General features: G+C 41.0%; 1 protein-coding gene and 1 long non-coding RNA gene across 5 annotated transcripts in view; one reads left to right on the plus strand and one right to left on the minus strand.

The window, feature by feature from the left end:
• The window catches only part of LOC147259354 (uncharacterized), a 63,751-nt gene extending 60,819 nt beyond the window's left edge, over positions 1–2,932 (minus strand). For 3 of the 4 annotated variants that reach the window (XR_015117232.1, XR_015117233.1, XR_015117231.1), the window contains exon 1: positions 2,814–2,932. This is a non-coding gene — a long non-coding RNA (uncharacterized LOC147259354). Of the gene's footprint in view, positions 1–2,117; positions 2,269–2,813 lie in introns of all 4 variants that reach the window. The other variant, XR_015117234.1, reaches the window with a different exon arrangement.
• Positions 2,933–3,729: 797 nt separating this feature from the next.
• LOC147259357 (solute carrier family 23 member 2) overlaps positions 3,730–18,463 on the plus strand; it is a 40,724-nt gene continuing 25,990 nt past the window's right edge. The window contains exons 1-2 of the mRNA XM_086207911.1: positions 3,730–3,841; positions 15,813–15,959. Coding sequence (XP_086064037.1) covers positions 3,761–3,841; positions 15,813–15,959 — 228 coding nt within the window. The 5' untranslated portion in view covers positions 3,730–3,760. The remainder of the gene's footprint in view (positions 3,842–15,812; positions 15,960–18,463) is intronic.

An 18,463-nucleotide genomic window follows, 5' to 3' on the forward strand; every position in this document is an offset into this window, starting at 1 on the left:
TAGAAATAGAATTCCTCATTCTTTGTCACATAAGCTTAAGATCTGGTCGATAAAATACACATTTTGCAATGACCACACGTTGAAAGCATCATTCCTTATCTGCTCATAGCCCAACAGAACCTTTTCTCAAAGACCACTCCCATGACAAGTCTCTTAAATACACCATACTGTAGCACTTAATTGATTTCTTGTCCCTGCAGCAAGAAAATTGGGTTCATATTTGGTATGCGGAGCAGTGATTTTCCCATACCAGCGTGTGTCTCGTTCCTGAGCAGGAGCGGTTAATAGGAACTAGGTGGAGAGGAGCTGCTGGGGACGATGAGGGTTCAGTTGTTGACAAATTGAAAAGATTAGAATTTCGATATGGTCAATAGCTAAATAATTACTGGGCTTGTTTTGGGTAATTGCCCTGTCAGAGGTCACAACCCCAGGCTTCAGATTATGAGCATGACACAAACCACTATGAAACAGGTGATTATGACCAGCGGTTTTCTTCCCTTATTTAGTTTCTTTTAAATTGAAGTTTTGTTTTTTACAACTTGGAAACAATAAACTTCAGCACCTCTATCAGGTCGTGTATGGATCAAGAATCAACTTTTGACCAGATGTTCCGTCTTGTATTCGATGGTGTAACATTGGTCATAAATCCAGTGACAGGATACATTTTTTATTCCGTGAATTCACGTCCACACGTTTTGTTCCAACAACTCTGACTTATGCCTCTGACTGACCTGTAGAAAATTATAGAAAAACCATAAAATCATTAGTTCATCAAATAATTATTCTTATGTAATGTTGAAAACAATAGTTTTACCAATAATTCTGCTTTGGCCTTGCAGCCGTATTGTCCAGAGGGTAAGAGGTCAGAGGTTTCCTTTAACTTTTCCTTTCCACTCATCATGGAAAATGTCACAAGGTCCATGGAAAACGTCAAGTTGAACTCAGGACAATCCAGTATTAAAGAATCCGGATGCTTTTACACAAGGCTGAGGAATGATGTGATGGCTGATGTTATGGGTGCGGGTCTGGTGTGGTGAAACTGCAGAAAGTTCCAAAGAGGAACGACAAATGTGCTTCTCGTGTTGTGTTGTGTTGTGCCGTGCAGACTACATCAACCCGGCGAATAACTTCATGAAGCTGAAATGTGAATTAAACATGAAATACAGCCTACTAGCCACTAAAGTGAGATTTCATGGTTGTCACACTGTGGTTGCTCACACTCACACGACTGTCCGCTCATATTTACTCACATGACTGTAAGAAAGTGACTGAATTTTATGGAATATGATCATAGCCTCTTTGGTAAATCTACTGCAATGGCAGCACCCTTATAATAATAAATAACATTTCTGTGAGTTTGACATGTTGAAAGCTAAAAAACAACAACAACAACATTATATTCTGGTAAGTTTAATGGTAAAAGGTTTGTTTGATGACAGGAGAGACGAAAAATACAAAAGTCTAAGATATCCCTGCAGGGATCCCTGCAGCAGAGACCATTCCTCTTTAGAGAGATGCTGCGCGCGTTAATGTACGAGGCACAACAGCACAATGTTAATATTTTGACCTGTCAACGTGACTGCTGTCAGCATCTTTATGGTGCTGAACTGTTAACGATCAAACAAGCTTTCGTGAGAGCTCTTTCTTCTGTATTTTGATGGCATATTGTTTTGAAGTTACTTTGAAGATCAGAAAGTCTCCACTCTACTTGCTGATTTGGAGACAAAGCAGGAAAAGCACACACAAAATGTGGAAAAACCTAATGTTGTCAACACTGTAATGTCCAACAAGTTGAAGATGCTTTGGGATGCAAGGGCCATACTTGTATCTGCAACCCTTCAAGCTCATGTTGATTGAATGGCTATGAATGGAGCAGCAGCAGATCCTGTTACAACTGCAATCTCTCACTAAGGGATCTCTTCATCTGCATTAACATCCGATGATATCATGTGTGTAATGAATTGAAGTAGATAAGTGGCGTAACGTGTTAGTGATCTGCCAATTCCATTTTCTGCCCCCAGCTCATTTAGGTCATCACAGCGACTTCTGTCAGTCCTCCCTCTCGGTTCTAAGCGTGAGGATCTGTTCCCAGGCTGTGGAAAAGTCTACTGACTCACCTGAAGTCCTGTGACACAGGTGACATCTGTGGCTTCAAGTACAATTCAGGCAAAAATCCTACAGAGGAATTTCAGCATCTCTCCAACTCCCACCATGAAATCACCCATTCTCAACTTCAACATCCATTCTGATGCAACAAACTCCAACAATCTTTTAAAAAAACAAAAAACAAATTGAGATTTCCTAGAAGCATAGTAGATATTAAAACATTTTTTTAGTTAAATAAACTTCCCAGTCTTGTCACCTGTTTGAATGTTAAATGACTTGTATATGAGCAAGCATGACTCCAAAGAGGGGTGGGTTTAACCAGTCTCCCAGGAACTCCCCATTCATTAATCGCTGTTTTGGGTATTTTTGTTGCCATGGTTACCTGATTCACTACCAAAAAATAATGATAAAACACTTCCCAAAACAATTTGAATATTAAAATGCACATTTTAAGTGACCAAGAACATTTAATAAATAGAGTCAACAGTAACAGCAATAATTTAAAAGCAAATTGTGCACATAATGCTCGGTCATTAATTGACCTCCATGTTGGCTTCAGGATGGCTAAGCTAACAGCCAAGCTTGAACTAGCTTTACGAACAGGTGTAAAGCTAACAGCCTCCTAGCAACATTCATGACCACTCGAGACAAACAAACAGCAATAAAAACCTGTCACCGTCAATAAAGCATTAAACAAAGCTTTTTACCTCGTTGTCTTTCCAGGGAGGTGTTTTTTCCGACATTAGCAAAAGCTGCTTTGACCACAGAACGAATCTCCCTCGGTTTGGCATTCTAACCAATAAAATACCGTTCAGTTGCCCACGAGCTCACACCGGAACTACTTCAAAATAAAAGATACATAACATCTGAGGACACTTAGCAAAACAAAACCTGCAGGAAGCCATGACCCTTCAAGGAGTATTTTAACTGACAGTAATATTCTACATTACCAAACAGTTGTAACAGTTAGCACAAAGTGCTCTACATTAACCTTAAACATATGGCACAACCCAAGAAAAAAACAACACAACAGGTGGGCAGCAACTTTGTAATAAACCCAGTGTCTAACGTTTATGTTGTGGATCATAATCTATATCTCAATGAAATAATTCCTCTTAAATTGGACAAAAAGAATATATAGGCCCTTCAGCTGAAGCCTAACTTATGTCACCTTTTTATTTTTAGAATATTAGATATTGTATATGTTTACAAATAACAGTACTCAGAATACATACATTATGATGCATGGTGGTGTCCATTGAACCAGGCTGACAACTGTACAAATTGATGATCAATCAGAGTGATAATTTAGTTATACTTTATACAAATGGCACCCAATTATCTAATCCCATTTAATGGAGTATGACAAATGAAATATCCATGTGACAAACTAGCTTGTCTCCTCTCATAGGATCTACCGTCACACAACAGTGGGCGCATGACTGTAAGTCAGGGTAAATAAAGCCTACAGTGGCTCAGCAGCTGACCAGAGCCGGTTCAACCTCGCAGGAGGTTACAAAGTCACACAGCACGCTCTCTTTTTTGGCTTGAGATACTCAGTTTCCTTGGTGACGCGCAGGGGTTGCCTAGTTAGGTCTGAGTTTTACTCCCATTGGTGAAGGGCACTTTGTGTTCGGAAGAAACTTTTCCAAGAATGCACATCAGCGCCGAGGAGAGAATGGAGAAGATAGAGCTGGGACTCCAGGAGCAGGGAAGAGACAATCCAGCATATGGGGTAAGTCATCGTCAGTCGGACTTCACACTACCAAACTCTGGTTGAGGATGTCAAATAAAACACTGATTCATGTAGATTTTTAAAAATATTTTAGATTAAAGAAATTCTTTTACTATGAATTCTAATATTCCAGTTGAATATTGTTTATTTTTTTTGGGGGGGGGGTTGCATTTTGATGTTATGATTGATAAGTCAAGTGCAACTTTCATACAGTTCTGCAGCAAAAAAGTGTTAAATCTAAGCCACTGTGGAATGTGAAATGACCACAGTGCGCACGTGTGTCGGGGACATGATATTTCAGAAGTAGCTACGGGAGGTGTGAGCGCGAGTGTACACAGCTGAATCTGGGGTGGCCGTTAATCCTTTATGTTCTCATAAATGCAGGAGTTGAGAAAACAAAACAAAAAGCTTCAGACACAGATGCGTGTGTGTGTGTGTGTGTGTGTGTGTGTGTGTGTGTGTGTGTGTGTGTGTGTGTGTGTGTGTGTGTGTGGGTGTGTGTGTGTGTGAACGTGACTTCCTTAAAAAGTCTCATTTATTATCATAAACTAAAAATGAAAGGTTCTGTATGCAGTAAATGGATTGCTGACATCCAGATTCATTTCATGGTACATTTTTAGGTCTCAAGCACTTGAATACATTTCATAAGAAGCTTTAAAGAATCTTTATTAATGTGTTTTGGTGATAAATCAGCTCAAGTTACATTTCTATTGATAAAATATTTCTGAAACGTAGGTACGTCAGGTATATAGTTCTGCATGACACTCCTCTGCAAGGGTCAGTCACGGGAAAAACAAAATATTCACGCTAATCCTGTTAAGGGTCATGGAGGGTGGAGCCTATCCCAGCAGCCTTCGGGGGAGAAGCGGGGTTCACCCTGGACTGGTCGCCAGTCCATGGCAGGGCCAACACATAGAGACAGACAGACACGGTCTCACACTCATACCTCCGGTCACTTTAGACAGAAAGACCTCACCCTCGAGCTGGGGCTCGAACCCGGAACCCTCTTGCTGAGAGGCCACAGTGCTGACCACTGCACCACTGTGCTGCCCCGATACATTGAATACATTTCATTGATAAATCAGCTCCATCTGTTTTGAGACAAAAAAAACAAACAACCTCAATGGAGACTTGCATGTCACATCTAAGGTGTGTCAAGTGTACAGTACTGTGGTGCACGACACTCTCAAATTCTCTCGCTGATTTCAGCCTTTGGATAAACTCAAAAGATTAAAATTCTAATTGAATCAGGGATTATTTCACCCAAATGTACGTTTGGATCTGAATAGATTTCATAAATGTCCTGAAATAACTTCTTCTCATGTGTTACAAATAAATACATTTCTCTCATTTTTATCAATGAGATGCATCTTTCTGGAGCCAAAAAAACGACTGATAAACATAGAACGTTATGACATATTTTAGTTTTTGTTTGTTTGTTGTTATCCTTGTTCCACTGAGTTACTTAAGACTTAACGCAACAACAAAAAAACAGTTGGTGCCACTTCTTGTTCAGTTAGATCAGGTGAGGTTAAAATGTCTTCTCAAACAAATTTGTATGTCATTTCAGTGGCAGACGCTCTCATTCCAGGGAATATTCAATTTCAACAACTGCGCGCTACATTAGTGCCTTTTTAAGATTTTCTGCAATGTTTACAACATTATTTTGTTTAGAGTGTGAGAGATCCCTGCAGCTACAGGGCGATCTCACAGAAAATACCTGGAATGGCCGTCTAACAGCGGATTACATGGAGGCTCCACGTGATGTGTGGAAATCACTGGCACCACATTAGCAGCTGGTCAATGGAAGTCAATTAGGGTCTTTTGTCATGGTGGACACAGGGTTTTTCTGGTTGAGCAACATGACACGATTAGGAGGTAGGTTAGCGTGATGGTTGCCTCCCTGACCGGTTGTGTTTACAGCCTGAGACAAATTCGGAAAACCAAAACGTTTTTTTTTGTCTTTCCAATATCTGATCAATTCACTCAACCACAAGCCGCAGTTGTTGCACCAGCTGTTATATGTTTCAACCACCACGACTCCTGGTTGACTTTTCTCAGGCATTGTTTCTCTTGAATATGTGTTAACAGCCTGTGATGAATAAATCATTGTTGACTGTAAAGACAGCAGAAAATCATAAAAAAAAGCATTCAACATGGCGTTCAGCTTAACAATTTTCCGTAACCCTGTCTGTCTTTGTAAAGCCAGCAACTGCACGTGTCTTCAGGGTGAAAACGACACAAAAACACTGCAACTCCTTTTGTCCTGAGTCCTTAGACTCTTTTCTACGTTGCCACTGAAGGCTGATAAGGGAGTGGATGCAGGAACACCTGATCCAGGGTACATTTTCTTCTGCTACGGTCACTTTCAATCAACCGGGTCAAGAAATGTTTTTCATTTTCTTGCTGTTAGGACAAGAGAGCGTTTGTTTGTTGGTGCAGCTGAGCGGTCTGGGGGTCACAGTGATGGCCCGTTTTGGGTTTCACTTATCAGCAGAGGATATTAACAGCAGAAACAAAACCTGGGTTCATATGCAACCAAATCTCAAATCTTTTTTTTTCACTTTTGTGGAGACTTCCTGGTCACAGGAATCCCACAGTAAAATTCCTCTAATCCTTGTAGAATGTTGTATGGAGGCCAAAATACAGACTAATCTAGAAGAAGTAGTCCTACGCAGTATTTCTGCTTTGGTGAAGTCCATGGAAAGAAAATCGAAGTCTTTGCTTTGGGATTATAAACGTATCCAGCAGCACTTATATGTCGTCCAGTTGTCAGTATTGGTGTTTATGTGTACAAACGTGTTTCCACATGAAAATTAGTGCTGCTAGTCATCTCCTGGTGTGTGACAATGATGAGCAGAGGGTCGCAGCATAAACAGTTGACCTTTCATTGACGCATTTTCCAAAAATCAAGGTTGTTTGATGAGTGGTTGGGGGATAAAAATCGAACAGGTACATTAGCCTGTGCTGTATGCATGTTTGCCGCCAGCTGATACTGAAGAATAAGGAAGGAGAATTAAAGCAGCGTAGTCTTGTATTCTTTTCTTGTACTGTATTTATTCACAGTGAATACTGCATTCATGTATGTAAAAAGAAATGAAAAGTCAAGGTCTTAATAAATGTTGCTTGTTGAGTGAATCTTAGTCTGGTATACTTGGAGAAGACCATGCAAGAGTGAGTGACATTGTTTTATTGTCACTAAATCATTGGATAAAGGCTGAACTTGCTCACTTGTGCATCTCATGACAACTTTGTCAATGACTGCAATCAAATATTATTCAGTGTTTAATTTAGGCAACACGGTGGTGCAGTGGTCAGCACTGCCGACTCACGACGAGAAGGTTCCGGGTTCGAGCCCCGGCTGCAGCACGGGGTCTTTCTGTGTGAGTCTGCATGTTCTCCCTGTTCCTGCTGGGTTCTCTCTGGTACTCCAGCTTCCTCCACAGTCCAAAGACATCAAGAGGGGACCAGGTTAATCCAGACTCTAAATTGACCGTAGGTGTTGCTGGGAGAGCCAATGGTTGTCTGTCTATATGTGTTGGCCCTGCAACTGGTGACCTGTCCAGGGTGAACCCCGCCTCTCACCTGAAGGAAGCTGGGATAGGCTCCACCCCCCCACCACCCTTAACAGGATAAGAGGAAGAAAATGGATGGATGGATGGATGGATGGATTCCTACTTTACAATCGAATGTGGAAACAATATCAGCCCTATGATGGAGAAAACCGGGTTTTGCATTCAGGGTATGAATGTGAGATCTTCAACTGAGAAACAGTCACAGTCACTGAGTTGTACGCAACCATGATGACGAACATGATGATTTCACCACATGGAGAAGAGACTCATGTTGTTGAAAGTTGTTCCGACTGGCTGTGATCTGGGAGGAAAAGTGAGTTGAAATGTCAGTTGCATCAGTAGGGCTTCTGAATTTAAATCACTCTCTGTTAAAATGTGCAAAATAATCAAGTACACCAGTTGCCCTTATTTCCTTGTTGCAGACACTTGCAGTGCTATTATTAACACTAGTACATGGCACATTGTGATGAAATGGCATCAGGCTGAAGAACAACCTCCGTTTGAATCGGAAAAATACACACGCAATAACAGAAACAAAAAAACAACAACTCAGGGAAAAAGTTGCCTAGCCATCTGTGACATCACAACAGCACAATGCTGAACCAGTTCTCTTGTGTTTTGCAGTCCCTGATTCACGCAGCCAGCTGTCATTAGTCCCTCCACACCCGGCATCTACATGCACGCTGTCACACATCCCAGCAAATGATGCTGAGCTAAATAATCACACTGATGAGGAACAACACTTTTTGAAACTCTTCATCCCTGTAACTTGCAGCACTACGTGGATCTGAGGGTTGAAGTAATTGATTACTTTATCATTTCATCGACTCTCCTGACTCATCAGGTGCATCAGGGGTTCATTTCGTCTTTGCCCTGTGCCAAATTTCTTTGCTAGCTTTCAGTGTTTTTTTTCTGGTGTTTTTTTTTTTTTATGTTGCTTGACATGGCAGAGTTGGTGGAATAGCTGATAGGAATTGATGTTTTTAACCACATACAATATGTCTTTGGTGCAATATGGATAATGTGCATTTTTAGTCTTTTTATTGGTACAGTTAGTGAATATGTGCTGTGTTTTTATTACTGCGGAATTTTTAAAAATTAGTTTTGTGTGCAGCAAGTGTAAGACAACTATACTTACAGGGACAAGAAGTTATTTCTTGTGGCATCGTATCATATAGGCTCATATCGTATCGTATCGTGTCGTGTCATATGGTTGTCACATCGTGCCATTTCGTGTTGTGTCATGTCGTATCATATTGTCTTGTGTCGTATCGAATTATATTATATAATATTGTGTTGTATTGTATCGTGTCGTATTGTATAGTATTGTATCGTATCGTGTTTTATTGTGTAGTGTTGTATCGTATCGTATATTATTGTATCGTGTTGTATCATATAGTATTGTATCGTATCGTGTTTTATCGTATAGTGTTGTATCATATAGTATTGTATCATATAGTATTGTATCGTATCGTGTTGTATCATATCGTATCGTATCGTATCATATCGTATCATATCGTGTTTTATCATATAGTGTTGTATCATATCTTATCGTGTTGTATTGTATCATGTCGTGTTGTGTCGTATCGTCCACTTCTATTTCGTTAGGCAAATTTCTAAAAGTCTGAGCATTTCAATCTAACTCTAAGAGAAAATGTGACCAATTACTTGTAGTTTTACTTGATTTCATTGTGGTTTTAATTTAATCCCTTTGGTCATTGATAATTTTTATTTTATCTCACTGATATTAATGTTAAACTGAGGAACATGTGGTACAGGGGGAGCAGGATTCAAATAGCCAACCCTTCTGTTGCCAGACAGCTCCTGAGAGACACTGACAAATAGAGACTTTAAATTTTATTTATTTTTTTTGACACAAGATCAGCTGTAGAGTTTGTTTATACATTGGAAAAAACAGAGAATGTGTTTAATTTTTTTTGTGATGGACTGGTGACCTGTCAAGGTTGTACTGAGACAGCTGCGATCGGCTCCAGCCCCCCCTGCAACCCTGGAACAGCATATGTGAGTGCAGCGGGAGGACGTATTTCTGTTTTATTTTCAAATACGAGCTCAACAACCTTTGACAGCTTCAGCGATCATGCTTTTTTTTTCCTGGCTGTTCTAATGAAATAGTGCTGATCATCATCAAAGAATTTAGAACAACCAGATACAACTCATAAAAACCTCAGCTTAAAGGGAATTGTGGTTGAATATATGAGATAAATAGAAAGAATGGGTAGTATTTTGTGATTGCTGATGTGGGGCCTTGTAGAAGTGCAGGAGAATAACCACTAGATGGAAGCAAGCATCCGTGTAACCACTGAAGCTTTGACCGTTTAGCCTGTGACTGAATCAAAGTCAGTGAGGAAACGTGCTGCAGATGGCTGACACGGCCGGCTTTGTCATGTGATTCCTGTGTCAGACAGATGTTCAGGGGGGATGCAGACAGGAAGGTGTTGTCCTCTGTTTGAAGTCCAGACTGGAAAATAGGTATGGAAATAGGTGAGAGAGTGCAGGTGAGCACACAAAGCAAAAAACAAAGGAAAAAGACAAACTAGAAGAAGTAGAGTTGGTAACATATAACCCTACGCAGACCGTAACAGTGTAAAGTAACCTATGACATCACAAAGCACCAAAAGTAGCCAGAATCCATCCGGGATACCCGTATCAGTCATTCTGGTTTTATCTCAGAGTTCTGACCCTCCTTCACAAAGACACTCAGTCGCACTTTGACAAAAGCGAAAAAACAACAACTTGATACTGAGAGTCTCTGCAGGCAGCAGCAATTCACACGCTAACTTTCCCATCGATCGGTTAAACGGTTTCGTAGAGATAATGGAGGGAAGGGCCGACAGACCCACGGATTCCTCGCACCACTGGTCACACGAATCATTTTCAGCCTCTCGGCGCCAAACAAGGAGATTTAACTTGAGGACGTTTGGAGAGACTGTGCACAAGTACTCGGGTAGGCAACAGTAGCATGCTCATTCAACATTTATACAAGCTTTGTCTCTGTCTCTTTAGACACACACACACACACACACACACACACACACACACACACACACACACACACACACACACACACACACACACCTTATTTGAATATTAGAAAATATTTGCATTGGAATTGAAAAAGAATTTGACTCCAAATTCCTCTAGAGGAACTTTAGGCCTCCAGCCAAAATGACAAGCTATATGTAAAACAGTGAAACAGAGTGAAATGTAACCCGTCAAGTTTTTGCAGTTTAAGAAGCCACAGTGTTACTGGAAGGTGAATCGTTGGTGTTGTCATGGCGACCAGATTTACAGGGGTCAAAATTAAAGCCCAGACACGATGGATGGGGATCAGCTAGCATTTGGTAACCATTTGTGATTGTACATTTTCCTCACCCACGTGAGCTTGATGCAGCTTTTGTGAAGGCGAATACCCTCATTCCTTACGAAATAGCTCAAATAGTCATCCACTTGGGAAGCACCACATGCTCCAGATGTTGTCTGTCTGTTTTCAGTTTGACACCATAACCATTAGAAACCAACTAGGGCAAACTCCAGTCGGCCAGAGGGCACGTATCATCCTCAGCCATCAATGATAAACCGCAGCTAAATGAACAACCGCGTCTGAAAATAAACTGTTTTACGAGGTGCTAACTTGTCAGAGGAGATCTGGTTAGGGTTAGGGTTAGCTCGTCGTTGGGGACACACTGTGGCTTGGATGTCTCATTTCCTCAGACTTATGAGCACAAACAATGATCTCATGTCGCAAAATCTGGTGTTTTATCAAAAACACACACATTAACATCCTGCAGCAAAACTTTAGGCAGCAAACTTTCATATTCGACACTTCAGCCTTGAGTACCTGTCTGAGCAAGATTCTTCCTCTCTATCCAGGACAACTTATCAGTCCTTCAGGAATTTGTATGGAACAAATATAGATGGAAATATGCACGTTCCACAACGTTCTCTACTTCCATAAGAGAATCCTGACTCAGTTGCGCAACACTTGACTTTATGACTCCTCTCTCGTCACTGCACGTTGTACAATGTTCACTAGAAGACTTCACGGGGCGGTGGTGCTGGTGGGTGACATTCATGTCTGTTTCTAACATCCTACAGGGCCAATACTTGAGCACCTGCCTTTTTGGAGTAATTAAGTTTTAAACTACAGCAATAAAACCAAACTTTTTCAAATCTGTGTATTTGATCACTCCACATTAGGGGTGCGACGAAATAGTCAACTCGCGAAACGATACGGAATACGAAACACAATATAGAATACTCACCGTACGAAATCAAGATGAAAGAAAATCAAAAATCTGAAACGCAAAAAAACAAAAATATTCTTTATTTTCTTCCTTAATATGCAGACATACAAGTTAGTGCCATGTCAGTACAAAATAAAATGCTCTTTGCTTTTAAAAAACAAAATATTTGTTTTTTTTCTCTTTTTTTAGACTGCAACGCAAATACAAACATAAAATTTAAGTTAAAAAAGTGTTTTGTTGTTGTAAACAAGGAGGACAAAAATAAGCCCACACAGCTGATATGTTTGATGAAGGAGCGTCCGCTACTTGTTCGACCTCGTCTTCCTCCATTTTGAAATAATTGTTTCGCTGCTTCTTCTTCTTCTTCTTCTTCTTGTAATGTGTGTAGACAGAAGGTGAGAGGTTTTTTTACATCAATTTTTATTTTGTGCGTCTTTGAATTTTATTTCGTTATTTTTTTTATGTGACGAATTTTTGTATTTGGTGACGCGAAATTTGGTGACGCCCCTTCTCCTCTTAGAGGCTTTTTGGGGGGAGTTATTAGTATCTAGATTTGTAGAGAACCTCAAGCAAACCTTTGCAGATGTTTCCAGGTACTGTTTTTTTTTTTGTGGTTAACTCTGCTGGTAGCCAGACGGACAAACAGCCTTCACGCTGGAGGTAATAATGAGAGTCACTGCATGTTTTAATCATAAAATTAAGACCAGAAGAAGACTCACCACAACTGTGAAAGTCAGCACAGCAGATTTGTAGGTTTATGAAATTGACGTATGTGTTAATCTATTTTCTTTTCTCCCTCTTTATTTTCAAGAAAAATACAGCCTAATTTGTTACACATTATTCTTGTGATGACATCTCACGTGTCAGTCGTAAATCCCAAGTCTCCTTGGCCCTGGAGACACCTCCCTGAAGATCTATGCCACAGTTCAAACCCTGGTGTCGTCTCCCCGTGTCTTGCTCTTCAAACAGAAACATCCTCATGAGGGTTCGGTTAGACCCTTTGGAAAAATGAACTTTCCAATGTGGCCTAAGCTAAAAGGAAACTGACCTCTTTGCATCTGACCTCTCAGGTCATGGGCACGTTCAGTAATATAGAGCATCTCCCTATACATCAGAAACATCCTTCAGAAGATTTACACTGGAAAATTTCACAATGGCATTAGCTTTCTCATTGTTGGTTGCGTTGATTTTTATGCGGTTACCACATAAATACCACATTACCATCAAACCAGGCGAACTTCAAACAGTTACATCCTCAGAAGTGCTTGTAGCCCAAAGGAATCTGATCCGTCACATGTGGCCTCTTTTAATAGGGAGTCAAACTCTTCGCATTTGAAGACAGTCCCTGGTCTCACATACCAGATGACCCTCAAGGATCAGTTTGTCTATACATCACACCCACATCTGCCACCTTCAAGCTTCGCTTTTTCCCAAAGGAAGCGTAAGAAAAGTCTATAAAGATTATAGAGCAAACAGGCCGCCTGCCCCTGAAAGGAACCGGCATATCGTGTCGAAGCTACGCGGGGAAATAAATTTGGTGTTCGGTTGGACAAAAATAAGTCCCACAGATGGTTTGAAGTCTCCGCGAACTGGAAGTCAAAGTGCTACTTTGACTTATTTCTAGAAAAAATATGTGTTTCATGGCATGTGTGACGTCCACAGCAGTTATCACCGGCATACAACCCTCCGCCAACTTTAATCTGAATGAATCATTTGACTGACATCGTCCTGCTACCAAATACCGCGTGAATAAATTTAAAGTCTTATATTCCATAAATGTAGTCTTAGATTTACATTAAAGTCCATCCTATGTAAATTGATATTCAAATTCATCAGTGAGGTCATGCTTCAGGCTGGGGAGCACAAGTCACCTGACATGTGGACCTGGTCACATTCACGAGTCGAGTTTTGAGAATCTTTTAAGTCCTTTAATGTAAAAATGCTGGGTGGAGCTGCAAGTTGAGAATTGCCGCTTTAACAAAACAACATTTTGGAATTTCCAATCATCGTATTCATCCAAATTTTCTTGAAATGACTACTTGACAACCCCGTCTGTTTCTGTATGGTATAGACCAGAAGACCCCCCCCAAAAAAACCAAAAAAAAAAGCCAGTGCTGAGAGAGTCACATACCTGCAGTACCTCACGTGTTTTTCTATCCATTTCCTCAGTTTGCCTTGTGCTCATCAACCCACAGTGAGTTCAACAGTTTAAAGAAAGATCTAAAAAGAAGAGAAAAAAAACTACGAAAAAAACAACAACCCTCTCCAGGAGTAAAAGCCTTTCAGAATTAAAAGCTTTCCCGGGTTCACTGCTGTTTTGGTGTAAATAAGTGTAAAATGAAGTTAGTCCAATGGTTAATGACTTGGCCTCTGACAACAAGAGCAGCGGCGAGAGGGAATACATAACCTATTATGAAGTGGATACGTGTCGGTTAGTCAAGTTTATTTACACAACACCAAATCCTAGCAGCGGTAATCCCTCCAAACTGCGGATCGGCCATCGTCGCCTGCACAGAACATCAGAACAGGATATGGTGAGTTCCTCCACAATTCTCTTCCAGAGAGTTGAAATGGGAATATTTCAGACAAGGGAAATTTGACCTTTTGGATGTTGGACTCGTTGGAAATGAGCTGATAGAAGGGTGCTCAAAAAGAACAAACCTCATCTTTTGTTTTAAATTTTTTTGTATCATTTTTATTTAGTTATTGCAGCAATTTCTGATCGGCTCTGTTGTGGCTCATTAAGGTACTCAGGTGAATGAATCCTGCAGTGTCCGAGCTATCACGCTGTTTTCTGGAAGGGTAATTAATCGAGCGCTAATGAGGCGCTGCAGGGATGATGCGCGTCTCAGGCCGACTGATTTTGGATTATTGCTGAAAATGTATTCTGTCGTGAACACACGCTTTTCAGCAAACACACAATAAGTCAACAAGTCTCTCCCCATTTTGTTGCAAACTTGATATTCAGAAGCAAATCATTGTGGGTTTTTTTTTGTTCCCTCCATAAAAGTCACTCAGAAGACAGACTGAATTTGTTTCCCGCAAATTCTAATCCCATATGCAGGGTTTGGATATTCCTGACTCTGGCATCATCTGGTGGTGGAACTGAAAATGTCCAGCGTGCCAGGTTTCATTGCTAATTGCTAACTATGTTAGCATCATCACACGCAAGCATTGATTGAAATTAAGATTTAAGTAGCTGTGTGTTTGTTTGCTTACGTGTGTGAGCCTGTGTCATCCCTTTCAATGCTTGCAAGGGATGAATAAAAGTGAATGAAAACGCAAAGCTCTGCCTGCTCAAATAAATGTGTTCATTTTCAAGCAGATTCAAAACACCACAAATTCCACGCCGCATGCGCGCCTACAGTACGTACGCGCACATTAACGCAACTTAACATGTAAATAAAATCTCACTGAGAAATTTACGCTTTCTTTTCTCACATTTCAACTGAAGGAATACAAAACGTACAAGCGAATCACTTATAGATGTCAAAACATCCTGTCCTTACGTTCAGTATTTACAGCTGTAGCTACAAGCACCGGCAGCTCGGTGCAGCTGATCCAGAACCTCCGTGTAAGGGCCCCGCACTCACCGGTCTGGAAGTGACTGACTGGAATGGGCTTGTCGTATGGTACAACATAAATCATTGTCATGTTCGAGAAGTAGAGATATTTTCTTTAAAAACAGGCATGGCTACGAAAGGTCAGCAGCGCTGTAGGCTCAAGCGCTACCACAACATCCTTTCCATCCTTGGTGGACCTTCAGAAACGGCGTCGGAGCAACTGCATAGCAACTGCCCGTGCAGCATAAGTCCAATTAATCCCTCTGTGTAATATTTATGTCTCTTCTCTGAATGAAACTAAAGCAGCAGCTCTGGGTTACAGTGCTGAGGGTTTCTCAGAATTCCCTCCGTTTTCAAAGACAAAGCGAAATCACAACCAGAGCCTTTGGCGGTGCAGGCGTCTGTGGTATGCTCACAGAGTAACGAGTGACTGGCGTGAGGTATGCTGGTGCTGTCTGAAAATGTACTCAAGCTGGAATTGAAGTAGAAAAATGCAAGAATGTTTGTATTTGACGTTATTTGCTTGTATAAATTAGTTTGGTAAATTCAGGATTTGCTTCTTTCCAAGGGCCAAGACTGTGATGAACAGCCAGCAGATTTCATTGGAGAGCCACACACGGAGGCCCTGGAGGAGACTGTGGACAAAGGTGTAGATTTGGTTTACTCCCTCAATGACAGGCCGCCTTGGTACCTCTGCATTCTGCTAGGATTCCAGGTAAATGAATCTCATGCCGTGTTTTTGTTGGCCCTTTGGAAACCTTCTTTAAAGCTGCATTATTTTGATTTCTGGAGTCTAGGGAGCAAAGGAATGCCAAAACAAGACACGCTCTGACAAATTGACTTGTAAAGTTGTTATTGTTAATGGCCTCACATAATAAAAGAGGGAAGAGAGAAACACTTTGCTCCTTGGTCAAAGTAATCATGTTATATATACCTGATTATTTTTCTGTGGGGTTTCAAAAATACTTTCACAAAAAAAAAAGGCCCGAAACCTTGCTTTTCTCTGGAGTTGAGTCCACTGTCTCTGTTTATTTTTCCTTTTGCGCTGAGAGCCGTCACACCGATTTATAGTTCAGAAGCAACATCAAGGAAACATCGATGCCGCCTTTAAAACTGACCAGTCTGAAGGCACTTCAGCAGCAGGTTTATTTCCATTTTCGGGAGGTTTACTCCCATAATGAAACCAAAAACCTGCAGACGCTCGGTGTCTCCGTGCAGACGTTAACAGATGTTTTCCAAAGATAATTAAATAAAAGGGAAAAAAAACATTGGAAAATGTCAGATACTGAAGTTAATATGAAAGAAAAAGGACTCGATGGGAAAAAAAAAAGAGTCCTACCCTCTGGTGCTTCCACGGAGGAATCAAAAGAGAAAAAGGTCACGAGTTTAATATCAGAGAAAAGCAGCCGTGACGTGTGGATCATGCAGGGGAATTGATTCAAACCCAAAACTGATAAGGTGTTGGTCATGAACAGGCAATTTGGGTATTTTTAACATGGAATACTATCGTGCATTAAAGCCATTAAAACTGAACCATGGACAAAGGCCAGGAAAAAATAAAATAAAGCTTTGTTTTTGGTTTGTGGAATTTCATATTTATTTATTTATACTGAAAAAAAAAAAATCATCGGTTTATTCATCCCAGCTGGAAGAATCAAAGAAAAAATGGCTGATGAGCGACCATTGGGATGACTATAGTTGCTCATTTTTTTTTAAGATTTTTTTTTTGTGTAGGGATGGACACACTTCTTCAACTGAATACAGACAGGAAACGGGCTGTGTGTGTGTGTGTGTGTGTGTGTGTGTGTGTGTGTGTGTGTGTGTGTGTGAGTGAGTGACATGCAGCAAGGGACCACCGGCCAGGAGTCGAACCAGGGCCAGCTGCATACCTGAGGGAGTCTTCAGCAGTCTTTTATCATTAATTAAATTCTTCTCTGAGGGAAACGAATCGCCAGGCCGCTCACGAGCCGGTCCTGTGAAGCAGATAAACTGTTGCTCATGCATCAGTGATTTAGTCGTTTTACGGGTGTCATACGATCAGGCCATCAAACAAAACAAAAGGAAAAACAAGCTGCAGGTGTGTGTGTGTGTGTGTGTGTGAGAGAGAGACTTTTTTATCACCTCCAGTTTACTAAGAATCAAACAAAAAATGTTATTCCCATTTTCAACCATGAGTTTTTGATTTGCAACAATGAGAGACTTGAGACTCGACCACGTGTGTCCCATTTGCAGCCTGTCAACAGCGGCGACTGTGACCAGGAACGGCCTGAAACCATCTAAAATAATAGTATTTTATACTGTACTAATCCTACGATTAAGGTGCGGTTAGGCACACACACACACACACGCACACACACACACACACACACACACACACACACACACACACACACACACACACACACACACACACACAAAGAGCTCAAGGGTTGCTGAGGTCATGCACAGCTCACATGGTGGAAGGCGCTCTGGCTCTTCCACACATTCTACCTCGCTAACCAACCCGCAAAATTTATCACATTTCCAAATGAAAGCGAGCTGAAAGGATTAAGAGAGCGCACGCTGCAAACGGGGCGAAGGCACTTTGGATACATTTTTAAGCGCTGGAAAAGGACCAATTTTTGACTTAGGCCTTCGTAATTGGCCCAAGAACTTGACATTCCTCCCAGCTTTCACTTTCTGCTGCGAGCTACGCTCGTCTTTAATAGGAGCATCAATAGTTCAGCCGTTCTTTTGATTTTGTTACAACTTGACCAGAGAGGTAGAAAACAATCACACCTGTTTTTATTAGCTCTCAAGCGAGGGAGAGGGTCTGTGTGTGTGTGTGTGTTTGTTGGGGGGGGGTTATCCACTCTACCTTTATGTATTTACATCATAATATTCAGGTTTATAATTGTCACATGCCTTCCAGGGTCTTTTTTTTTCGCTCATAAAAAGCAAAGAGTGAAAGCATTTTTTTTTGTGTGTCTTTTTCCCAATCCCACTCACCTTGGTGTGAATGTGTGTTTATTTACGGTGGAGGGGAGGTCATGCACTACCACTGAGGGAGGATCGAGGAAAAATATTTGTGTTTCCAGGACAGCCACCATGGGAAGAATGAAAGAAAGAAAGAAAGAAAGAAAGAAAGAAAGAAAGAAAGAAAGAAAGAAAGTAAGTCAGAGGTCGCGATGCCTCCTTCTGATAAATAACAGGCAGATTTTCCTCTCAAATTTAGGGTAT

Source organism: Aulostomus chinensis, chromosome 7 (assembly GCF_037954235.1).
Source record: "Aulostomus chinensis isolate RoL2024-O1b breed Wild chromosome 7, RoL_Achi_v1.0, whole genome shotgun sequence".
Lineage (NCBI taxonomy): Eukaryota > Metazoa > Chordata > Actinopteri > Syngnathiformes > Aulostomidae > Aulostomus > Aulostomus chinensis.